This window comes from Monodelphis domestica, chromosome 1 (assembly GCF_027887165.1).
Source record: "Monodelphis domestica isolate mMonDom1 chromosome 1, mMonDom1.pri, whole genome shotgun sequence".
NCBI classification, from domain to species: domain Eukaryota; kingdom Metazoa; phylum Chordata; class Mammalia; order Didelphimorphia; family Didelphidae; genus Monodelphis; species Monodelphis domestica.
In genome coordinates, this window is record NC_077227.1 from 103528209 (window position 1) to 103554845 (window position 26637).

Below are 26637 nucleotides of genomic sequence, written 5' to 3' on the forward strand. Positions count from 1 at the left end.
ACCTGCTTATGGCATATATCAGTAAGCATTTTGTCCTACATTATAATTATGGTATCAATCAATTATCACACATTTATTAAGCACCAGTTATGTGCAAGGCACTGTGCTAAATCCTGCAGATATGAAAAAAGAGGGAAAAAATAGTCCCTGCCCTCGAGGAACTTATAGTCTAACAGAGGAGTCAACATGCAAACAAGTGCAGACAAAGCAAGTTGCATACAGGATAAATAGGAATTAATTAATAGAAAGAAAGCACTAGAATTAAGAGGTATTGGGGAAGATGTAATTTTAATTGGGACTTAAAGAAATCCAGGGAGGTGAGTAGTCAGAGCAGATTAGAGAGAACATAAAGAATAGCCAGAGAAATGCTTGGAGTTGAGAGATGGAGAGTCTTATATGTGGAACATATTAGGGTATCATAGTAGCAGAGAGAGTTGTAAGGAAATTTGGGGATCATCTATCCCTATTTAAAAAGTATTTTATTTTACCAATTACATGTAATAATTTTCCCACACAAGTTTTCTGAAGTTATATGATCCAAATTGTCTTCCTCTTCCTTTCTGGAGATGGCAAGCAATTTGATCTGTTATACATGTATTATCATGCAAAATATATTTCCATATTGTTCATTGTTGTAAGAAAATACTCATGTAAATTCAAAACCCTAGAATAAAAACCCAAATAAACTAAAATTAAAAATAGTATTCTTTGTTCTGCATTCCAACTCTAACAGTTCTTTCTCTGGAGGTGGAGAGCATTCTTTGTCATAGGTCTTTCAGAATTGTCCTGGATCATTATTTTCTGAAAATAGCTGTCTCACAGTTGTTCACTCCACAGTATTGCTATTACTGTTTACAATGTTTTCCTGGTTCTGCTTATTTCACTCTGCATCAGTTCATGTAGGTCTTTCCAGTTCTTTCTGAAGTAATTCTGTTCATCTTTCTGACAGCACAATAATATATTTCATTACCATCATATACCACAATTTGTTGAGTCATTTCCCAGTTAATAGGTATTCCCTCAATTTTCATTTCTTTGCCACCACAAAAAGGAGGCCATTTGTTCTTATGCCATCATTTCATGGTTGAAGAAAATGAAACCTAGAGATATTAAGGTATTTGCCACTTAAGAAGCAAGCAGAAGAGAAATCAGGCCTTCTGATCCCAAATCTAGTTTTCTTTCCACTGCTACATGCTGCCCAGGGAACATACTTAAATCTGTTTCCTCTCCCATATTTCCTGGAGGCAGAGACTATGTAATACTTATCTTTGTGTCCTCTCAAAGGATCATCCACAATATTTGTCAATGAATGAACAGTTTGGGCAAAGGCGGCTATAGAAAGTTAATCAATTTACAAAAGTGTTTCAAACTGCTCCCATTTCACCATTACTTTTAGAGAAACCATATATAATATTTTTAGTGCTAGAATAGGATTTGGTGAGGCTTCTTGTTCTAAGTTCTTTGCCAGAGTTGTTCCCTGACATGATCTTAGAATTATAGAATGTTATAAATAGAAGGGCTCTCAGAACCTGAGACAGAGAATGGTGACTTACTCAGTTCTTTATTGGCAGAGCTGTGTGATTAGAAACCATAATTCTTCACTCTTAGCTTGGTTCTTTACCCCGTCCCCTCCATTCCTTATACCTTATTCCATACATTTTAAATGAAGTTAAAAAAAAAAACATTTACATTTAAGAATTAAAAAAATTATATATATATGCATATATATATATATATGAAGGGAAAGAAACATATAATGATAGAACCATAACAATCCATAGAAATCAACTAATCTTACTGCTTATTATATAGATGAGGAAACTAAGACCCCAAATAGCTAAAGGACTTTGCCAAAGGTCACAAAGCTAATAAATAATGTCAGAATCAGAACCCAAATCTGGTTCTGATGACAAATTTAGTGCTCTTTCCACTAAAAGCCACGAGATAAAGGAAACCTTTCTCTGAGAAAACATTTGCCAGTAACAGGTGAAAGGTATTTGAATATTCTTGACTAATAGGTTTGAGTTTTTCTGTGCATTTAAAGAAAGGGGAATTTCTAATCTTCATTCTTACTAACTGGAGCAGAAAGAGTAGATTAACCATTTCATCTCCTCATAGTAGCTGTGGATTATATACCAAAGCTAAGACACTATGGCAAGCCCCCAAATGCTCCAGATAAGTGCCAACCAGATTGCTTCTGTCCAGTAGAGCATGGTAGAAGCCCCATTACTGTTTCATGTCCTCTGCCTGCCCATTACTCACTATGTGTCCAATCCCCACATCACCCTAGAGATTGGGGAGTGGATATTTTTCTTTATTGCTGAAATTCCATCTCCTAAACCACTTGAATTGCTGAACTGCTGAGTGCAAGTTCAGATTAATCCACTTAAGTTGCACAAGGTTTTCTGAACCTGATTAGAAGAGTGATTTACTTTTTAGATTGTAGCCAGTCACCTCACATCTTTAATTTAAAAATAAAAAGCAGTCTTTCAGCTAGAAGTTTGATATGAGTTAGGGGGAATTTAATACATCCCTTCCTCTGATGCTGGCTCTTTGGGACTCACTTAAATAGTGAAATCTTGAAACAAAATCCTTTAACCACTGGCTATATCATAGGCATGTGGAAACGTAGAATGATATAGTTGGAAGACGTTTTGGAGGTCATCTATTCCTCATCACTTTATAGGCAAGGAAACTGAGGCTCAGGGTAAAGATGTGACTTGGTCAGGGTCAAGAAGTTCACATGAGAGAATCAGTCCTAGAATCGAGTTCTCTATTCTTCTTCCTATTCCCCCCCCCCCACACCCCCCCAGTATATTTACTCAAGAGTTGTGATTTGGTCCTGAGGCCTGCTAGAATAAGGAAATTTTAATCTCTGTGTTATAAGTAACCTCTTTTGATAGTTTACTGAAAGCTATTTGGCTCCCTTCTAAGAATAGTTCTTAAACTTTATAATTGAAGGAAATGCTAAATTTCCCAAGTTAATGAAAATAAAGATGACATTTTCTCCCCCATTCAAGTTCATAGACCCCTTGGAATCCCTTGAGCATTTGTGGACTCAAAGTTGAGATTCTCAACTGCAGCATAAAGTTAGTATTAGAAGAAATGTAATCTCTTTAAATTATTGTTCAGTGTTTAAAGGATAATTTTAAGGAAGGATCAAGAATATAAAAAAGCAGGCATTCACAATTCCTAGCAAAAACCATGTTTCCCTTTCATTTTCCCTTTCTTACTTAACCTACCCAGGTCTATAACTGACAATTTATAGCAACTCCTTGAACTGTTTCCCTGACACGAAGGACAAGTGCTTTGTATATCATAGGTGCTTAGAAAATAATTGTTGCACTGAATTACAAGTGAAGTGGACAGATTGGGTCCTACTGATCAATTTAGGACTTTGTTCCTCTGAAAGGCCTATAGCTATACTCACTAAAACCTTTAAAAATTTTGAGGATTCCAGTAAGTTTGAACTTTTTGTTGACCCATTCATTTCTGTTTGAAGGTGAGTACTTGCTTGAACCAGGCTTCTGATGTATCAATCAATAAACATTTATCAAGTACCTACTATGTGCTAGGTACTATGCATGGGGGATATAATACAAAAAAAGAAAGAACTCCTTAAGGAGTTTACAACCTAATGGGGAAGACAAAAGGAGCTTTGGGGGGGGGGGATTGTGGGACAATGAAGTTAGGAAAAGCAGGAACATAGCAGAAAAGTCAGAGGAGGCAGGTGAGAAACATGCTGTTCTAAGTTGTGCTCCCTCCTTAAATGGCTCCACCTCCTAATCAGAAGGACAATGTTGGGTGTTAAAGTGGAGTTCTAGAGTTGATGAGATCTTGCAAGATAATAATCTTTTCTAAACAATGACTTCTGGGGCTTGGTGGAAAAGTCAGAGAAGTCCCAAAGTAGTGAAATCACTCTCAGTATCTACTTTGAGCAGAGTTTCTAGTGAAAGGAGGGAGGCCTCAACAGCATTACTCAGAAGGGTAGCACAAAAATAATTCTGTAAGGGAGGTAGTTCAAGTGGATTCATATAAACCCATTCTCATAGATTAAGGTCACCATTTTACATATAAGGAATAAGGAGGTAATATTGTAGCCTACTTGTACTTTGCCCCAGTCAGGCCATATTTGGAGAAGGTGTACAGTTCATAGTGCCATAGTCTAAGCTGGAGACTTAATCAGACTGATAGATAAATTGGAGAAAATTTAGAAGAGAACAAACAGGTTTGTGAAAGGTCTAGAATCTATACTGGAGGAAAGTTAGTTAAAAGAAATGGGAATTTTAGGATGGAAGAGGGTAGACTCAGGGGTCCATGAATATTGTGCTCAGTTATTTGGAGAGCTGTCATATGGAAAGGCATTTAGACTATTCTCTTTGAACCCAAGACTGACCCAGGAGATCTGAGTGGAAATCACAAAGAGACAAATTTAGACTATGTAACAATTAGGGATGTCCCAAAATAGTATGGGCTATCTGACGAGGTAGTGGGTTACCCCCTCAATGGAAATCTTCAAGCAGAGATAGATGACCCCTTTTCAGTAATATTATGCCCCAGATTCTTTTCAAATGTGAATTAAATTAAATGTCCACTGAGATTCCTCAATATTCAAATTTTATTTTTCTCAATTTCTCTGATTCTACAGACACCAAAGTGACACTGAATAATGAAAGGAACTGATCATGTTCACACAACTAGTAGCTGTCTGAACCCAGATTTTCTGATCCCAGTCCACTGAACTTTTGGCTCCACTCAGTGCCTAGATGTAAGCAGGCAACTCAGCAAACATTAAAGGACACACTTTCCATAACCTATTTAAATTTGCTTGGCTTCTCAATGGTGGGAGGAGGAGAGGGAGAGAATTTGAAAATCAAAATAAAAACAAAGAATATTAAAAATTGTTTTTATATATAATTGGAGGAAGAAATTTTTAAGGAGACACTTTCATGATGTTCAAACAATGAGTGTGAGCTTACACTGGCTCAGCCCTACTATTTCATCAATCTCACTTGTGCAATGACATGGAAAATTAATGGTCCCAGTTGGATCTGTGGCCAGGGAGAACAACTCAGCAAACTGTTTGATTCGGGGATCCAGGCAGTGACCTTGACCTCATTAAATTATCTGTGTTATGTGGATTTTCAATCTTTTCCCTTGATGTTTGGAATCAGCTACTGTTGGAAATTAGAGATGAGTAGGTGGCCAAAGAATACTTTGCCAGAGGGGGCAGCTCTTGTGTTATGTCCCATTCACCTGTCTGCTGGGATTTGATGCAAACTCATCACCTCAGCTTTTCTTCATGCAGACCCCTGAATCATCTGAAAGATATTTGAACAAGTGCAATATCTCTTTGAAATATTACCTTATCTGCCATCTCTCCTGTGAACCAACACTGTGCTAGCACTTAGCGGAAAATCAGCTATTGTAATCTTATAACAGCCCAGGAGAGCTAATAAGTTTCCAGCAACCTAAGCCCACCAGATAATGGTTTTGTCCCTAGTTTCACTCAGAATTCACAGCTCAATTCTCTTCATTAGCATTGCTTTTATGCTTGAGGGCCATTGAACAAGTGTGAAGAACCCAGGGATAGAGGTTTGCCTAAACAGGTTTTAAAAGTAGAATTTCCCTGAGATCAGTTGTTCCATCTGCTTTCAGAGGGAATTAGATGTTTTATGTTTAACTTAATGGAACTTTCCACTTTGGACATTTCAGGTGGGGATGGGTGAAAGGTGGTCTCCTGGCTAGTCACTTCAGAATTCTTTCAGACAATTGAAACAGACTCAAAATATGATCTCCATCCTCTAGGAAGTCTTCCCTGATTCTCAGCCTCTTGTCCAGTGCTCTTTTTTTCTAAACTTCCAGGAAACTTCATCTTTGTACTATTCATTTAATGATTAATATGATTTTCTCTTTATTTTTTAATAAAAGGTTTATATTGATGTCCTTTATTTTGCAAGTCATTTCCCAATTAAGTCCTTTCCATGGAATCCCTCTTTTGTAAAAATCTAAAAAAAAATTCAATAAAAATCCTTTGAATGGAAGCCTCTTTTGACAGTTTTTCAACACACCTTTCTACTGAGGAGATAAGTGTTTTTCATTATCTATTCTTTGAACTGTTATTCAAGTCCTAACTCTAATTTTAGCCATGTGGTCCTGAGCATGTCATTTGACTTTCTTGTGTTCCTATTTCCTCACTAACAGTGATAATATTACTCACATTACCTGTATCCATGGGTTGTTGAGAAAACATTTTGTAAATCTTTCTGAAATCATCCTACAATAGTAGTTCTTTGTTTTTTCACATTTCAACAGAAACAAGTATTTTTTTTAAATGTAATTTGTTAAGAATATTTTTGCATAGTTACATGATTCATTTTCTTTCCCTCCACTTCTCCCTCCCCCCTCAGTAGCCAATAAGCAATTCCACTGGGTTTTACATGTATCATTGATTGAGACCCATTTCCATATTATTAATATTTGCAATAGAGTGATCATTTAGAGTCTATATCCCCAATCATATCCCCATTGAATCATGTGACCAACCAAATGGTTTTTTCTTCTATGTTTCTAATCCCACAGTTCTTCCTCTGGTTGTGGATAGCATTCTTTCTCATTAAGTCCCTCAGAATTGTCCTGGATCATTTCATTGCTGATAGTAGAGAAATCCATTACATTCTATTGTACCACACTGTATCCATCTCTGTGTACAATGAAGAATAGTAGTTCTTAACAACATCACACATTAAAAAAAACTAATTGCATATAGAATGGAGTGGAGAAAATGAACAAACTTGAGATAAAATATGATCCCCTCCCTCATGGATCAGCTTCCAGTTGGGTTGAAGAAGTTCTTTCCAAGGGGTAGACTCTAGTCCAATACTTTCAGGAGAATAAAGAAGCAGATTGCCCTTTAATCCATTCATCTAATGAAAAATTTGTTTTCAATCTATCACTACTTTTCTAAAGTAAGTTAGATGGGGCAACTAGTTGGCATTGTGGAGAGAACACCAGGCCAGGAGTCAGGAAAACTCATTTTCCAGGGTTCAAATCTGGCCTCAGACACTTATTAACTCTGTGACCCTGGGCAAGCCACCTAACCTTGTTTGTCTCAGTCACTTCATCTGTAAAATGAATTGGAGAAAGAAATGGCAAACTACTGCAGGTGGGGATGTAAAGAGTTGGAAAGGACTGAAATGACTAAACAACTTTCCTAAGAATCTAGAAAGGACTTTAGAGAAAAAACATTATTTCTTAACATCTCTAGAGAAATGAAAAAAGATTTAGAAAGTATGCTTCTATAAGAATTGCATGACTACATTTATGCATAAAATAGTGTCCTGAGAGCTGTATGAAGGATGGTTTGACTCTTGAAAAGAATGAAGGTAGTGAGAGCTCTCATGTTTTTTTGCAATAATCCATATGAGTTGCAATAAACAATTTGGATTAGAGTGGCAGGAAGTTGAGAAGAAATGGAAGAATGTAGCAGGTACTGTGAAGGTGAATTAGAGAATACACAGTAGTCATAATGTATTTATGGATGTTTAAATATCTTTTTGAATTTACAAGAGATTCGTGATCTTAAGTTTTTCCACCTATTGGCACAACAATAACCTAAATAAAGAAGAGAAATAAAACAATTGTTTTTTGCCTGATACTTAAATTCAATGATGATTGCTGTTTTTTTTTCCTTCCCACTAAACTGAACAATGTCTTTGGTGTTCTGTAGATATAACATGATGCTAGTGCTATTATTTTGAAGGTACTTAAGTTTAGGTAAGAGTCATATGGCAGAATTAATAGGACATGGAGGTTTTCCAGAGCTGAGTATACAAGTGTCTTTTCCCTCTGTGATTCATGGGCACAAACCCTATCTGGCCTTCAAAATATGAAAGAAGTAAGTCCAATTAGAAACATTTAATTGTTTTCCAAAGATCCACCCCCAACTACTGCAAATGAGTCTTTGTCTCTTCCTGCCCATGATGTTATTAAAAGTACAACACACAAACTTGATTCAAAAATATGCTTTAAAATTTTCTTGGTCTCATCTGCATTGAGGTGGTGTTATAGGGAGGGTATTTGCATGTTCACAACTGATGGTGCAACTATAGAGTGTAATTTGCCACATGTGAGAGGGTAATTGTTTTCCTGGGGCTTGAATTATAAAGGAAGACTCAGGTTGAAAAAGCTTCAGACAATCTAATCTGACAACATTTTTCAAGTACTGAGTCATTGTGCTAAGTCTGGAGAGATATTAAAGCCCACTGAAGCTACTGCTTCAAGCTAAGTGAGCTTCTTTTAAAGAAGAATTTCTCTATGTAATCTTATCAATAAAGTCACATTCAGTTTAAAGTCCAAGATTTCAAATATGCCTTCATTTTATCTATTGATCCTAGACATATTAAATAAGTAGGTATTAGAAGCTATTTCAATATTGAAAATGTTTCAAATAACTAGATAAAATCCTAGGTGTTGTCTTAAGACTCACATGTTAGTAGCTTTAGGATCTCTAAATAATCAGTTAATTGGTCCTCTACTGCCTAGAATACCTGCTAACTATGTCCCCTTTGTATATGTCTGATGAAATCATTCAGCCAATACTGAAATAAGATAGCCAATTCCCAGTGCTCTCTGGCCTCTAGAATAAAAGCTATTTGGCAGGATTTGTACAGAAGGATGATAGTTTACTACTCTGCTAACTTTGAACCTGATTAGGATTCATTGCTATTTATAAAGGAGACTGCTGATTTAGCAGGCCTTTTCAATGTTATATCTAAAGTTGCCATTGAAAAAATAATTCCCAAGATACTTACAGAACACATTCTGTTATTTGTATACCATAAAGCAAATTAAAAGCTCTATTTCTTCTAAAATTTAAGCCACTAGTGTGGAACTAAACATAAGCAGGTTATTATCCATAGAATATTCATGCAATGATTTTAGGTAACATGGTAGAATGAATGTTTGCACCTGTCTATCTCCTCTTCATTGCACATAAAAGAAAGAAATTCAGAAAATAACATAAAATAACAACAACAAAAAAGATAAAAAGAGGGAAATTCTCAGAAAAGAGAAGATTGAATAAAAGATAAAATAATAGGCCAGGAGGACTTAATTCCATGATTAAATAATATGATATGAGGATAAAGGAAAAGGAGAATAGTTCATTAATCATAAGTAGAGTTCTTCTTACTTCAGAAACAAAAATGGAGCTATCCAGGATGGTTGAGAAACTTAAGAAGAAGAATTAAAGGAAGATATAAGTGAAAAATGAGAATTATTTTTAGAAAGAACTAAAAACACAAAGAAATCAGATTAGGACATAGCAAAACATTAATAAAGCAGTGAATAATTTGGAAAAGACTAAGTAAGTCAAAGATGGATCTTAAAGATGCTGACATGGAAGAACAAATATCAGAACATAACCAAAAGATAGAAAATATGGAAGAACATTTAAAATCTCTACAACTCAAAATAATTGATCTTGAAGACAGAGATAATTTGAGAATTTTGTCACCCATTTTGATAATATGGTTGACTTAAAAGCTTCAGAGGCTTAATATGTTCAAAGATGGCTAATGACTATTGCAAAAAAAAGAACTTGACATCAGGGTAATTGATGGTTGGGAAATGATACTTATCATTCAAATAATACATAATACCTAATATTTTTTGTTGCATTTAATATATTCTTAAGTCCTATATTGCACATTGTTTCATTTAAATCTCATAACAGCCAACAGATGTGTTTGGACAACTATTACCACCTCCATTTTGAAGGTGAGAATATGGACTTATTTAAAAAAAACAAGAACCAGGAAATCAGAGTAAAAGATGAAGATAAACATTTCTTCAGGAATTACTGAGTGAACCCACACTATGCTCTCTAATACAGAGCATATCCTTGCCAATTAACTCACAAACTTAGATCTGTAGACTCTTGAACTTCCTAAATATTTTAGAGGAAGAAGGAATTTATCTTTCTTGCAATAAAATGTGGGGCATGACCTCTTAAAGTCATCTTTTCAAAATATTTTAATAATTTGGAAGAACAACACATTCAATATAAACTATGATAATTGAATCTCACTATTTCAGAATTTGATCAGGACAATTCATATCACTGTAGGTTGGTCTCAACTTCCATTTTACTAAGCAAATTCCCATTTTTATAAATCAGTAAGTATAAATAAGATCATAAGGAGAAAAATCTCAATTTTCAGGAGAATCAGCTTTTGATTTAAAGTGCCTGAAAATCATTCACTTACCAAACTTCAAACCAATTTAATATTCTCATAGCAAATGACACTAAGGAAAACAGTAAATATATTAGGAACGTTATTATGTCACAGCTTGGTTTGTGTTTTCCAATTTTTCTGTACTTGAAAATAATAATATAATTTTAACTCATGAATTCAGATTGTCACAATTCCCAATCAGTCCTAATTAATGATATTTTAAAACATATTGAAATTATTAGATAAAATCCTGATTAAAAGTGAGGCAATTATCCTCCTCTTTTTCAATATCCTCATCCTTAAAATGCTCTTTTCTCTTTGGTGAGGGTGAGCCCTAGTGCTACATGTTTGATTGTCACACTGTTGAAAGGAACATCATAGAATGCACCCAAGATAAAGAATATATTTTAAACCACATTATTTAAGGATTAGTTTAAGGAATCAGTTATGTTCAGCCTGGGTAAAGAAGACTTGTTCAAGTGGCATTTGGGGGTTGGAGTGGGATAGGAAAGCTGTCCAGCTGCAAGGTTGGAAGAAATAACAAGTTTATTCTTCTATTCTATTTGTTCTCAGAGTGAGTAACAAGAACCATGGTAGAGGTTTGAGTTATGGGGGAGAGGATTTAGGATCAAACAAAAAGACTTTTCTAATAATCACAAAAATGGAATGGGTTCTTTTGGGAGGAAAGGAAGTCTTTTCCATTGAAGGTTTTCAAGAAAGGACTAGATTGTCAGGTGTGTTGCAGTTAGGATTCATGCTTTGGATAGGGATTGAATGAGATAACCTCTGATACTCCTTTAAGTATTATATCTCTAGAACCCTTGCTCCTTTTGTTCAAAGGGAAAAAAGAAAAATAAGATTATATGTTATCACAATTTTAGGGATGCAGTTGACCTGTAAGGAAAGAAGAGCAACAGCTATTGCTAATACTCCTCAGCAAAGTTGGACTCTCTCTCCCACTTATGGGAAATCTGATGAAGTGTAGATAAATATAGCAATAGCTGAGATCTTTTGAGTTGGTATTCTTAGGCTGTCCTATTTTATTGAGATGAATGAACTGTGGATTTTAAGAAGAGAAGAAAACAATAGATCGAAGTGAACTCGTGTAATAAAAGTGCAGTCAAGTTCTGTGGTGTGATCCATGTGATTTCCTTGTATGTCTGTCTGGATTTGCAATCCTCTTTATTTGGAAAGTTCTCGGAATAAGTTTTGAGTATAGGGCTCTGCTATAAGCTGCTTGATCTTAGCATATGCTAGAATGTTGAATGAGGATAATTCTGTATCGCAAGGCCAGCAAGCTCAGTGATGACCTTGACAGCACTTTTCTCTTTATTTTCTTGAGTGAGTCTTTATCAAAGACTATGTATCAAAGACTGTAAGACTCTGATAGTCAGTGGTTATGGAATACCTAGGATCTTACCATGGTTTCATTCTCTTTAAAACATTGTAGCAGTGAGTTAACAAGGATAAAATAACACACATAACCACAGCAATAGAATCTGTCCATTATGATAAAGAGAGAGCTATATTTTAATTCAGAGATATAGTTCTCTTGGATTCAGAGGCCGGATCTAATTTTCTTAGGTTAAGCATTTTGGAGCATCCCATTTCTTCAGTCGCCTGGATTGCATGTGGAACAGTTAGTTCTCTCTAAAACAGATTTTGAATTCTGAAAATAGGCAGATTTGACTATTATATAAACCAGCACATTCTTTGATAAGATTACCCTGTTAGAACTACAACCAGATACAGATTTTTTTTTGGGGGGGCAACATACATTACCATTTCATTACCTTCTAATTAATGATTATTGCCCTTTATATTTCTACAACCTTCCTTTGCTGCTTTTCTAAAGGAATTTCTTCTAGTTTCCTAATTGATTAATTGATTTACAGCCAAACAGCTACTTAATCAGTTGCATAACATGAGATCTATATGTATAAATTATCTCTAAGGTATTTTTCTATTATTTTTCTATGACTGACACAATACCAATTAGGGATTCTTCTCTACTATTTTGTTCTCTCCTTTTTTTTTTAAACCAAACTTTCCTTCTATGGATTTTCTGGATATTGCCCTAGAATCATTGGCTGCCACTATCTAGGCAGCCCATTATTGGAGATTTCTCCTTTTCAAATATACCATTGATTTATCCCTCTACACAGAATTCTGAATTATAATAACTTGAATCATAGACTATTAGATATCACCCATTTACTCTGGGGATATTGTAGATGTAATTAGCCCTCTGATAAAGAGGAGGGCACTTTCCTAAAGGTTGACTTTAGTTTCTTCTCCTATAAAATAAAGGGATTGAGTTAACTGTAATAATAACAATAGCTAGCATTTCTATAATGTTTTCAGATTTGCATAGCACTGTACATATTTCATTTGATCTTTACAACAACCAAGTAAAGTAGATGGTATTACTATCTCCATTTTACAGATGAAGAAATGTGTGACTTGCCCCAGAGTCAACAGCTAGTGAATGTCTGAGATGTAGGGGCAGCTAGGTGCCTTGGTAGATACAGAGGCAGGTCTGGAGTTACGAGGACCTGGGTTCAAATACAACCCCAGACACTTCTGAGCTATGTGACTATGGGCAAGTCACTTAACCCCCATTGCCTAGCCCTTATCTCTTTTCTGTCTTATCACTGAGGCTAAGGCAGAAGGTAAGGCTTTAAAAAAATTTTTTTTAAAGTAAATGTCTGAGAGGAGACTTGAACTCAGGTCCTCCTAATTTGCAGTTCAAGAGACATTTATAAGGTACCTGCTGTGTTCTAGGTACTGTGCTAAGTGCTGGGAATACAAATAAGAAAAAGAAATACATTCTCTACCCTCAAGGAGCACATAATCTAATGGGGGTGGGGAATAGAACACAAAATGAAGCTGGAAATAGGATGGGGGTGAGAAAGTGTCTGGTGAGGCAACATGATAATTGCGGAGTTGAACCAAGGAATGTAGTCAGCAAGGTTGGGTAAGATGGTTTCTAAGAACCCTGCCAGTTCTAACAATCTGTGGTTCTGATCTAGGTTGAGAGGGAGGCTCTCTACTCTTCCCCATTTTTAGCCTAGATGGTTACAATATAAATCACCTTCATTGTTACACAATCACTTTTCTTATAGATATCCTATAATGTCTTTTACTAAGATTCAACACTTGTTAAAATATTCTTCCTCCAATTGAGTGAGTCAGGAATATTTTTCTACACATACTTATCATTATTCTTTTTCACACAAATTGTGACGGAGGCACCATACATTTGGAGATAATTGAGACTCAACTGGAAGTACCTCCCCACAGTCACTTTATGTGATAGTAAGAGACTCAAACCTGAAGCCTGAGGATTCACTAGTATCAGCTGTTTTTCTGGACTCCAGCCTTCTAGGAGGTAATAGTATAAACTTTACATCCCAGACTACTGATTAGGATAAGCCAGATGGAGGCAAAGTGTAGCCCAAGATAATCTTTCATATTTTTGCAAGTCCCAGCTCCAAGTAGAATGCTATGAGGCCAAGAACAACAAAAACTGGCATCTGAATCATGGTCCTTTTCTCTTTTCACCTAGATAAAAAGGCATCTTGAAAGGTAGTGTACACTAGTGGGCAGAGAGTTGATCTGGAATCTGGAAAGGGTTAGATTCAAGTTCTTCCTCTAACACATACTGAGTGAGTCTGGGAAACTTCTCAGTATTCTAGGGTGTTCAAGTTATAAGGAAGCTGCATAATACTCAGCATTCTGAGTATTCAATTTATAAGCAATTTGCAGGACCTCTGTTACTTTTCTTTGTACTCCTGAAATCAGAGATCTTAGCCTTAGCCCTAAAAGTAATATTCACACAGCATTATATATGTGTTTCACCCTTTTCGTTTTATTTTACACTGTAGTTATCATATGATTTCTGTACTTTCCTTGTATAGTATTGCATATTTGTATATGTGACAGTTTTCTTCTGCTAGGTTGTAGGCACTGTGAATGCAAGGTCTAAGTTTTTATTATATACCCATAGCAGCTGATGTACATAATGAATAGTTTTTGCTTGCTATTTTAGTTTCCTGAGCCAGCTCTCTTAGAGGTATGGTCTTAACTCCCAGATATTAAGGTCAGGGCACTAACATCATCCTAAATCAACTTGAAAATAAAAGACAAAGTAGGTGGAGTCAGGTAAAAGAAAAATAATTATAAGTTGCTGTGGTCTGTTTTGTCAACAGTTCTGTCTGATAGATAATATTTTGAGTATTAAGCAACAATAGGTTACACCCATCACTTGTCTTCTCAGTGCAAGAGAATGTTACAAAAGAGCTTTAGGTAAATTTAATAGTATTTTCTACAATTACTGAATTTTTATTTTATCAAAATCTAATTACTAAATTATCTTTATGCCTTCAAATGCTGTAGTATCCCTTATCTTCCTCTCATTGTAGCCTTTTGATCAATCAGTGAATCAGATATTTATAATAGTCTACTTTGTGCCAGGTACCATATAAGCACTAGGGGTACAAAAAGAGACAAAAGACAATCCTGACCTTTAATATCTCACAACCAAGTGGATTAGATAATGATCTAGAGGTAAATGATGTGGGAACAAACTTTCAAGTAAGTTAATGATTACAGTCTGATGATTAATTTTTCTCTAATGCAATTAGGCTGTTTTAAAAGGGGAGGCACACTTGAATATGTAAACCTTCTTTGATCAGGACAAGTTTATTAAGCATTCAATTTGTACAAGATGCAAAAAAGTACTGTCTTTAGGGAGCTTACATGCTATCTTGATGATGAATGGAAAATAAAAGTTGAAAAACTATTTTTCTCCTAATTCCAGTTAATTATCAAAAGAGTTTACTAAACACTATCTATATGCAGAATTTTGTTCTGTACAGGGCAGAGTGGGGAAAAATAAAACATAGTTTATAATCTATTACCTGCTAATCATAAAATATTTATTACTATGTGCTAGAGATCCAACTAAAAGAAGTCCCTGATCTCAAGGAGCTTACTTACAAAGGAGAAATGGCATATACCACATCCAACTTTGAAACTGGAGTCATTAAAGTGTTAAGAAAGAGTATAGATCACAAATTACAGAATGTCCTAAGTGGAAGCTATCTAAGTGAATAGAGGGCTGAACTTGGAGTCAGTAAAACTTGAATTCAAATCCTGCCTCTGATACTTCCTTGTTTTATATGTCCCTAGGCAAGTCATTTAACCTTTGTCTGTCTGCTTCAATTTCCTCAGCTGTAACATGGGGGTATTATTAACACCTTCCTTACAGGATTGCAATGAGAATCAAATGAGCTATTTGTAAAGGGTTTAATGCAGAGTAGGCAATTAAATGCTTGTTTCCTTCCCCTTTCTATCTGTCATGAATCTCTTATTGGACAGATGAGGGAACTGAGGTCCAGAGAGGCTATATCTTGTCAGAGATCACAATAGTAGTTAATAATATGGCCAGTATTTGACCTGTCTTCTATTCAGAATCCACTGTCTTTCTTTTTTAAAAGTCTTTTTTTTTTCATTTTATTTTTCCACATTACCTATTGGTATAACTTTTAATAATCTTTTTCTGACTTTATGTAATCCATGTTTTCTCCCTTCCTTTCAACTCTCTCCCTTACCCAAGATGGCAGGTAGTATGATACAGGTTGTACAGGTGCTTTCACATAATACATATTTACATGTTCATCATGTTGTGAAAGAAGACACATATGTCTTATGCTAGAGAAAAATTCATGGAGGATATGAAGTGAAGAATGGTATGCTTCAGTCTGCATTCAGATTTTAAATCAGTTCCTTCTATAGCAGTGGGTATCCTTTTCCCTCTTGGGTCTCTTGAAGTTGTCCTGGATCTTTGCATCATTGATAATACTTAAGTCATTCACAGTTGATCATCATACTTTACTGCTGTTACTGAGTAAAGGGTTATCCTGGTTCTGCTTATTTTACTTAGCAATATTTCATATAAGTCTTTTCGAGTTTCTTGGGGAATCATCTTGTTTATTATAATATCACAGTTTATCATAATATCACAATAGTATTCCATCACAATGATATACTACAACTTGTCTAGCCATTCCCCAATTGATGGACATCCATTCAATTTCTAGTTTTTTGCCACCACAAAAAAAATCTTCTATAAGTATTTTTGCATAAATAGTTCTTATCCCCCCATCTCTTGTATCTTGGGGATACAAATCTAGAAGTGGTATTTCTGGGTCAAAGGATATGCCTAGTTTGATGATCCTTTGAACACAGTTCTAAATTGCTCTCCACAGTGATTGTAGCAGTTCACAATTCCACCAACAGTGTATTAGTGTCCTAAGTTTTCCATATCCCCTCCAACATTTATCACTATCATTTTTTTTGTCATATTAGCCAGTCTTATAGGTGTGAAGTGGTACCTCAGAATTGTTTTTATTTGCATTTCTCTAATTAATAGTGATTTGTAGCAGTTTTTTATATGACTAAAGACAGTTTTAATCACTTCATCTGAGAATTGCCTATACCTTTGACCATTTGTCAATTTAAAACGCTTTTTAGTCTTATAAATTTAACTCATTTTTACTTATATTTGAGAAATGAGATCTTTGTCAGAGATACTTGATATAAAAATCTTCACCCCCCCATTCCCATTGTTTCCCCTTCTAATCTTGTTGCATTGGATTTGTTTGGGCAAAACCTTTTAAATTTAATGTAATAAAAGTTTTCTATCTTATATCTCATAATGTTCTCTATTTTTTGTTTGGACATAAATTCTTCTCTTATCTATTGACAGGTGAATCTTCTATACTCTTCTAAATTATGCATCCATTTTGACTTTATTTTGGAATATGCTGTAAAGTGCTGATCTGTGTTTAGTTTCTGCCATTGTTTTCCAGTTTTCTTGGCAGTTTTTGTTGAGTAGTGAATTCTTCTTCCAAAAGCTTCTTCTAAAAGATCTTTGGGTTTGTCAAACATGAGTTTACTATGGTCATTTACTACTGTGTATTGAGTGCCTAATTATTCTATTGATCCCTTCCTCTATTTCTTAGCCAGTACCAGATTGTTTTGGTGGCTGTTGATTTATAATACAATTTGAGGTCCCATATAGCTAAGCCACCTTGCTTCATATTTGTTTTTGTTAATTCCCTTTATATTCTTGGCCTTTTGTTCTCTCAGTTAAATATTAATATTTTTTCTAGCTCCATGAAATAATTCTGGGGAGTTTTATTGGTATGGCATTGAACAAATAAATTAATTTAGGTAGAATCATCATTTTTATGATATTGGTTTGACCTATTCATGAGCAATTAATGTTTTCTAATTGTTTAGATGTTATTTTATTTGTGTGGAAAGTGTTTTGTAGTTGTGATCATATAGTTCCTGAGTTTGTCTTGTTGGTACTTTATATTGTCTACAGTTATTTTAAATGAGATTTCTCTTTCTATCTCTTGCTGTTGGACTTTATTATAGTATAGAGAAAAGCTGATTAGTTATATGGGTTTTTTATATTCTGCAACTTTGCTGCAAATGATTGATAGCTTAATTTCCTCATTGTCTATTCTAATTCCTTTAATTTCGTTATTGTGATAGCTAGCATTTCCAGTACAATAATGAATGCTAGGGTTCTTATTGGATATCATTTCTTGACCTCTGAGCTCATCCCCATTGTGCATAATGTTTGCTGATGGTTTTAAGTGCCATTTTTCATTTTAAGAGAATGTTTCATTTATTCTAATGTTTTCTAGCATATTTAAAAGAAATGGGTGTGGTAGCTTTTTCTGCATCTATTGAGATAACCAAATGATTTTTGTTGATTTTGTTATTGATACGGTCAGTTATGCTGATGGTTTTCTTAATGTTGAACTATACACGGTATAAAATGCTGGTCATAGTGTGAGATCTTTGTGATATATTACTATAATCTTGATTGTATTTTATTTTTAAAAATTTACATTAATATTCATAAGGGAGATTGATCTATCTTTTTCTTTCTCTGTTTTTTTTTCTCTTCCTAGTTTAGGTATCAGAGTACTATATTTGTGTCATGAAAGGAATTTGATAGTTCCTCAGCTACCTTTTAAAATAGTTTACATAGTATTGGAATAAATTGTTCTTTAAAAGTTTGGTAGAATTCACTTGTAAATTCGTCTTGCCCTGGGAATTTTTTTCTTAGAGCATTCCACTGTGTCTCTCTACCAGATTTCATTTCCTTATAAAGATGAGTACATCTTGATATATTTGGAGAAAATGAGAATTTGTTGTTGCTTAGTCATGTCCAACTCTTTGTGACTCCATTTGGGGTCTTCCTGGCAAAGATATAGGCATGATTAGTCACTTTCTTCTCTACCTCATTTTACAGATGAGAAACTGAGGCAAACAGGGGTAAGTGACTTATCCAGAGCCATAAATCTATTAAGAATCTGAAGCTGGATTTGAACTGGATTTGAAGTCTTTTTGATTCCAAGCCCAGTGCTCTATCTACTGTGCCACTTAGCTGTGTTCTGAGCTGACTAGTACCTCTCAGGTGGGGGCATGTTGAGTGCTTTTCAGGGCTGCTCATTCACCTTTGGTATCCATGGCACTTACAGCAGTTGAGGGTAATCAACAGGCCTCAAATCCATTGCTAGGTTGGGAGGATTTCTACCCCAACCATGTGAAAACCTCCCCTGGCCTTCCACTGCTTCCAACTATCATGATGTAACTGAAGTAGGCTTTTTGGAGTGCTTAGAACTTGGTTAAACATTGAAGAAGCCAAGGTCATCCACTGCATTGTGAGCCATCCCCAGGCTTCCCAACGTTTGTCTTGCTACTAAACTTTGACAACTCTGGAAGAGAGAGTGAGGTTGGTGACTTTGTGTAACTGCCTCACTTAAATCCAATTCAGGATCAAGTCAAGACTGCACCCTGTCAAATCATTGGTCCTCTTCAAAAAACGAAGGATCAAGGACAACTTCCATTAACTGGGGTATAGTAAGTGTCTAGTCTGTGAAAGGTGGCAGAGCCATGTGGCAGAATAGCAATTCTTCATATAATTTTTAATATAAGTTCCTATAACTTTGTCATTTTTAAGACTTGAAAAATATTTTATATGCGTTATTTTACAACGGACAACTGTAAGGTCGGGTTTCAGATTTCCTTACAGAAAAGGAAACCAAGGCCCAGAAAGTTGAAATGCCTTGCCCTAGGTCACATAGGAAGTCAATAGTAGTTTCCTTGAGCCCGGGCCAGGGGATCCCTTTTCATTACAATAAATAGCAAATTCATCAAAGGAAAGCCTCAGAGAAGTCGCTCGCTTCACTCTATATTACACGCATTCACTCACTGGTTCCTTCGGCCATTCAGCAGGTATTAAGAGCCTATTGCCTAAGTACCCGGGGAACTTCAACAGACAGAAAAAAAGTACAGCCCTTTTTAATGGGACAAACTACCAGAAGCGCGAATGCGCACATGTAGGGGGCGGGGCTTGGACGCACTTGCTCCCCAATAGGGGCGCGCCAGAGCGGTCACTCCCACTACAGCCTGTACCGTTCTCCCTTTAGCTCCGCCCCCAGCGCGCTCTAGTTGCTCATTCTCGGCTCTCTCGACCTCGTGACGTCATCTGCGTGCGACGCGGCATTTGGTGCCCCCGCGACTGCGGCTGCGGCTGCGGCTGCGGCCAAGGCTAGAGAGAGAGAGAGGGACGGGGACAGAGAGAGAGGGAGGGAGAAAGAGAGAGAGAAAGAGAGAGACAGAGAGAGAGAGAGAGAGAGAGATAGAGAGCAGCTGCAGCCACAGCTGGAGCCAGAGCCGTGGCCTGAGCCTGGCAGCAAAGCGAAGGGAGGCGAGACAAGGCGCGGCTGGTGCGTGTCTCTGCGCGGGCAGGAGGCGGAGGCGGAGGAGCGCGGCGAGGTCCGGGCTGGTTGCACGTTGGCTGCCGAGCACTGGATTGGGGACCGGGATCCTTTGTCTCTTGTTTCTCCCTCCCCCCCACAGTTCCCCTCGAACGGGGTCCTGGCCAACCTACCCGTGAGTGCTGCAGTCAGTCTTCTGCGACTTCTTGGTTTTTGCCCTGGGCTCTGGCATCCTTCCCTCCCCGAGCTCAGAGTCACCCCTAGGGGCACGTGTACCTTTGGCCTCTGTCATCCGCAGGGGCCCTTGGTGGTAGTGATGGGGCTGTGCCTTTGACCCGTGTCATCCCCCGGACACTTAGTGAGAGGGCGCTGTGCCTTTGTGTTACTCGTGGGGTACTGGGGGAGGGTCTATGCTTTTGACACAGGTCACCCCTAGGGGCACATGGGTAGAGGGCTTTGCCATTGCGCCAGGAGGGAGGGCTTTGTGTGGAATCTCTTGACATCCTTCGTTCCCAGGGAACCCCAGTTTCGGTGGTTCCTGCCCCTAGCTTTTGTTCTCTTTTGGAAAGGGCACCCAATCTTCATCTTCTTGTTCCATCCAGTTTTGAGAGGTCCTCTTCAGAAGAGAAAACTGCGGTCTGAATTCCTCAAGGCCCATGAGAGACAATCTCCATTATTTTTTATTGGGGAGAAGCATTATATATCTTCTTTTTGAGTGAAAGAGATCCAAAGGGGTTAGTTAAAAAAATATCCCCACTATAGGAATTGCAGTGAAACTTTTCCAAGCTCATGTTCTCATTTCCCAATAGCGATGCAGTATTTTCAGAAAAAAAAAAGTGTATAGGATGATAGTGGAAAGAAAGAGGACTCTCTGAATGCCCTCTTCCCTAGAAGCTAGTGTTGAAATGGGTGTTTAAGGTTTGTGAAAACAGAAGGAACCGTGCCAACTCCTCATGTTTAGAGCAGGTGTTGCAGGGGTTTTCCCTCCCACCAGTAAATACTTTCAGGCAGGCAGCAACAAACCAGAAGTCCAACTGGGATCTTTCTTACATGAGCTTATATGAATGTTATTGGGAGGAGGAGGGAGACATTGCATTCCTTTTGGGAGAAAATCTTTCCATTTCAAATCCTGCCCTTCTCCCTAACCCTCTTCTCCATAACCCTTAAAGCTTAATTCTGCAAGATTCAGTAGAACAAATGTAATTTCCCCTGGTATCCTACTTTGCTATTGTTATATGAGTATATCCTAAAACCATTGATACCCAAATGCTGAACTTTTAATTTATAGAGGAACTTTACAGCCTGATGTTTATTTTTACTCTTATCACCTTTCCTATTAAGATTGTTATAGTTACTGTAAATACTTAAGAACATAAGTAGTATTGGATTATTGTCAGGTGATGACTGCCCAGACTATTTTAGATAAATACCTTTGTGTAAGCCTTAACTAAGTGACATTGATTGATGTGGACATTGTGATGCAGGATTTAAAAAAATATTAAATTGAGCTATGTTAAAATGATTGATTTAAAAATATTAGCACAGAGCAAATTAGGAAGTTTTTTAATATTGTGTGTATTTCTTGTCTTGCAGTCAGTCATGTAAGAATCTTATAATGGTAGGGCTTTCTGAATATAATTGTTTATTAGAAAGAAAGAAAGGAAGTGAAGAAAGGAAGAAAGGAAGTGTTCTGTTTGGGGCACTGCATCTTAAGGATTTAACAGATGCGGAGGATGTTGTAAAAGATCATGAACTGATAGAAAGAACTGGAAATTCTTATCCTGGAGAATAGAAGACTTAAACAGTAAAATTGTGTTCAAGTATTTAAAGACTTGTCATGTAAAAGCAATTGAATTGCTTTTGTTTGGAAAATTAGAGACATTAGGTAAATGTTTAAGAAAGGCACATTTCTGCTAATAAAAGGAAAAAAACAACCCTCCATATTAATCAAAAAGTGTCCAAAACTGTAATGGCCTGCCTGGGTAACTTGTGAACTTCTCATTTTAGATCTGCAGTAAAGTCTGTGTGACCACTTATTGGGAATATTGTAGAGGTCATTTATAGGTTAGATTAGATGGCCTTGGAGGTTCCTTCTTTCTTTATGAAATCTGTGAAATTAAACTTGATCAGTTTTTAAAATACTCTGTTTTTGGCTAGAGAAATTAGACCAATATTGGTTATTATCTTTATTTCCAAATTATTATCTGTTCTCTTCCCCAGACAGCCATCTTAACAAAGAATAGGAAGGAGAAAAAAGTTCTGCAAAGAAAGGAGGTAGGTACATTTTCTTATTTCTTCTTCCGGGTTAGGTTTGTCATAATCATAGCCTTCAGTTTCATGGTGGTGGTGGTTTTCTTCCATTTACATTGTTTTTATTTTGTCTGATGTAGATAGATTTTGAAAGACATATTAGCCCAGTCAGTGTTTTGGCTACTATGTAACAGCTATATCAAGGCAACTAGATGGTACAGTGGATAGAGCACTGAGCCTTGGAGTAAGTGGGAAGGTCTGAGTTCAAATCCAGAATCAGACACCTACTACTACTGTGTGACCCTGGGCAAATCACATAACCCCCATTTGCCTCAGTTCCTCATCTGTAAAATGGGGAGCATACTGGAAAAGGAAATATCAAACCACACTAAGAATCTTTGCTAAGTAAAGGCCATAGGGCCATGTAGAATCAGACATGACTGCACAGAATGAATAACAGCTAAAACAGAGGTTATAGTTAACTAAGTTGAGAGGGTAACTTTCAGGTTCTCTTTAGTTTCTTTATCAGGCTCTTTAGACTTTTTTTTGCCATAATAACTCATAAAAATAGCCTTTGAAATTGTAAAGGGGTTGTAATGTACATTAGTGAAGTTATAGATCTTTAAAGTAATAATGTAAAATTTGCTTTATGCAATTAAGTATCCATAATCTGTTAGCTTTTTCTTTTTAGGGAAAACTCATTCATGTAAGTAGTAAAATGAAATACTTTTTACCCTTTTTATGAAAGGGTATCCTCATTGATATAAGCAACTAAATTTAGGGAAGTTTAGAGTATCCCAGATTGTAAATTTATTCATTTTTTAATGTATTTCTTATTCATAGGATAGTATTTTTGGTTACAGTAGAGCATTTTTTACCCAGTAATATACTTGAGATTCCATATACCCATAATATCATAGATTTAGAGGCAGAAATGACCTTGACCACTAATCCAACTACCCATTCCTCTTTTTTACAGATGTAGCCCAGAGATCTTATAACTTGCCCAAGGTCATAGGTAGTGGAAGACAGAGACAAAACCAAGTTCCTCTACTTCTAAATCTAGAACTCTTTCTATAGTACCAGCTTGTTTTTCTCAAAGCTATCATTTTGTCCTAGTCACCTACCCTTTTGAAACCTTGCAACAGTTCATTTGGCATTGTGACAAAGAAATGGTTCACAATTTAGTATTGTACTTAAATATTAGAAATATTTCACTCATACATTTTTTATTTTATAGCACATGATTTGGGATTTTAAGTTGGTGACATGGATGAGTCTGCACTGTCCCTTGGTACGATAGATGTTTCTTACCTGTCAAATTCTTCAGAGTACAGTGTTAGTAGATGCAAACACTCAGGTGAAGAATGGGTAAGTTTGAACTATGTTATCCATTACTCCCTTTGCTCCCAATGAAAAATAAGAATAATTTCAATTGATAAATTAGCAAACAATGATCTTACAAAAATTGAAATGAAAATGGGTTATGGCAGAAGAACAAAATTATCATACAGATTGTATGTCTAAACAGTATAACTGTAGTTTAATAAATTAAAATATGTAATTATGCTACAATAAATTAATTTATAGGTTGCCTAGTCTTAAATTTGATTACTAAACCTTAGAATTAAAGGGATAACTATTTTTCTGCTATTCAGATACTTTTTTTCTTAATTTTTACTAGGGAGATTGTGGTTTCAGACCTACTGTCTTCCGATCAGCAACTTTAAAGTGGAAGGAAACCTTAATGAACAGGAAGAGGCCATTTGTGGGACGGTGTTGCTATGTCTGTACTCCCCAGAGCTGGGTAAGCCTTTCAGTGATAAAAAATTGAAATAGATGTTTTGTTTTTTATAGTTGAAGTAAATTTGATATTTCAGGGTCTTGATATTTTTGGCTTACTTTTTTTAGTATTTGTGATGAATACTTTTGATGCCAAATATATTAAATGACATTTTCTCTGCCCACATCTTTTATGGTACTGTTATGTAACTTTACAGAGTGTCTTTGGAAGAAAGAGTCCAGGGGGTTAAACAGAACATTTTGACATTGAACAGTATTAAACATTTGTAACAAATGAAGTTGTAGGAGTAAAACAGAACAGAGATGGCTGTAAGGGGCAAACAGTGTTTCTAGTAGTTACTTTGCTTGGCTTCCTATAAGACCTCCATTCCTAGGGAGTATCTGTTGATTTTTTGCAGTTGAATGGGGATTGGGTGGGCATAGTATTAGAAAATCTTATATTTTAGACAGATATTTGGATGTCAGGGTGAAAACTAAAAAAAAAATATGTTATCAAGTGAAATCCTTTCAAATTCTTTCTAAGAGACAAGAGTTATATAACAACTTGTGGATTCCAGGGATAGGATTAGTTGGGGGGAAATTCAGGAATGTGAAAGAATAAATAATTCTGAAATTAATGTGATATTGTTCCAAGTCTGTGGAAAAAGCTTCTTAAGAAACTTAAGTTAAGTTCAAATGTTAAGCTCCTTTGTCCTTGGATATTTCTTGAAAGGAAAATGTTGCTATTCATGCCTTACTGCTGGTAATGTGTTTGTGTGAATAGATTACTATGCTGAGTGTGAGTTTTTTACCTAATGTCCATTTGGCAACCAAAGATGTCACAGATGTGACAGAAAGGAAGGGATTTGCAACCATGGAATAAAATTGTGTGCACCACTCAAGCTGCGCCTGAAAAAAGCTTAGGACTCCTCAAGAATGTTCCAGAACTATGCCACTGTGTTTCTTTGAAATCCAAGGGTGTCTTAAACATTCAAGTTAGTTAAGATTCAGGGAAGATAACAAGAAGTTTTTGCAGATAGGGGCCAGTCTTTGCCTATTGGAGTAGGACAAGAGCCAGAATTTCTTTTGGAGATACCCTGATAAGCTGCTTTAGGTAGTAACCTTTTCTTTTTGTATATAGGATTATTTTATTTTATTAAACCATTACCTTTTGTCTTAGAATCAGTACTGTGTATTGGTTCTTAAAGCAGAAATGCTGTAAGGGCTAGGCAATGGGGGTTAAATGACTTGCCCAGGGTAACACAGCTGGGAAGTGTCTGAGGAGGCCAGATCTGAACCTAGGATTAGAGAGTATTATTAAATATAACCAGATTTTGTTTGCTGAAAACTATTCTTACATTAACTCTTTTATGCCCTGCTTCTTTGTCAGTCTTGGGAAATGGTAACATTATGTTCAACTTTCTTTTTCCTTTTCCTTTTTCTTTTCTCCCTGACTAGGGTTATTAGATCAGCAAGAGGAAAAGTAATTTGATTTGGGGCATTCCATTTCAATTCAACAAATATTGAAAGTTGACTATGTGCAAGGCATTGGTAATAAAATAACATGAAATGAGAAGAGTTTCTGCCCTCAAAAAATAACAGAAGAGATAAGATATATATAATGGAAAGGAGAGGTCCACTGAGAGTATTAAGAGATCATTGTTGATAAAGAGATCAATTTTAGCTGTGAGGATCAAAGAAGATTTGACACCTAAAGAAAGGAAGGAAGGATTTCAACAGGTAGAGATGGATGGAAAATTCATTCCAGGCATTAGGCATCATATATAAGCAATGGCAAAGGGTTAAGATAGGACAGGGTGGGATTGAGAAATTTTAAAGAGCCCAATTTGGCTGGAATGTAAAGTATCTGAAGGGTTGCAGTAGTATAAAAGAATTTTGGCTAGTTTCTCTAGTGATACAGGTTTGGGCTTTACCTTCTGAGAAGAAAAGGCACTGGATGATTTAAAAATATATCCATAATGTAAAGAGGACTTTTGCCTTTCTCTCTCCTATTTGAACATAGAACTTATAAATATGAACCCCTGATATCTAGTCCATCTTAAATATCCTGTGATGGCCTTGTGCCTGTAACCTAGACTCTCTTTAGGTTCTCTTTCCTTTCTTTGTCTTCCCTTAAAGTATGATTCCCTTTCTCTTTATATGGAGATAACTTGCACAAAGTAGTCAAAGGTCAATTTAGGCTAATGAAAGAGAGGCAGTATAGTTTAGTGGAAAGAGATCTTTGAGATAGAATTCACTTACCATAAGGATTTAGGCAGGTCTCTTTAACTTTGCTCAGTCTCAGTTTCTTTGTAAAATGAGAATAAATTCTTTTTTTTTTAAAGAAAAACTACCTTTTAGTAGAAATAATGGTCTTTTGACTCTTATAACTAATATTTTTATTGTCACAGTAAAATGTTGAGATTATATAAACTTTCTAAATTTTTTTATGGGGTGGATTGTCTCAATTTTTCTTTCACAGGACAAATTTTTCAACCCAAGTATCCCTTCCTTAGGACTTCGGAATGTTATCTATATCAATGAAACTCATACAAGGT

At 36.1% G+C, this 26637-nt stretch overlaps 2 protein-coding genes across 6 annotated transcripts in view; one reads left to right on the forward strand and one right to left on the reverse strand.

Annotated features, from left to right (window-relative positions):
• Nucleotides 1–20380, reverse strand: part of TECTB (tectorin beta) — a 138169-nt gene extending 117789 nt beyond the window's left edge. The window contains exon 1 of the mRNA XM_056803967.1: nucleotides 20221–20380. The gene's annotated coding sequence lies outside the window, so the exon portion shown is untranslated. The remainder of the gene's footprint in view (nucleotides 1–20220) is intronic.
• GPAM (glycerol-3-phosphate acyltransferase, mitochondrial) overlaps nucleotides 1–26637 on the forward strand; it is a 74141-nt gene that overhangs the window by 11341 nt on the left and 36163 nt on the right. The window contains exons 1-5 of one of the 5 annotated variants that reach the window (XM_007479010.3): nucleotides 19776–20222; nucleotides 22268–22321; nucleotides 23538–23668; nucleotides 23982–24104; nucleotides 26562–26635. In XM_007479010.3, coding sequence (XP_007479072.1) covers nucleotides 23567–23668; nucleotides 23982–24104; nucleotides 26562–26635 — 299 coding nt within the window. In that variant the 5' untranslated portion in view covers nucleotides 19776–20222; nucleotides 22268–22321; nucleotides 23538–23566. Of the gene's footprint in view, nucleotides 1–19775; nucleotides 20223–20454; nucleotides 20782–22267; nucleotides 22322–23537; nucleotides 23669–23981; nucleotides 24105–26561; nucleotides 26636–26637 lie in introns of those variants that run through there. The other 4 variants (XM_007479012.3, XM_001368418.4, XM_056803965.1 and 1 more) reach the window with 4 other exon arrangements.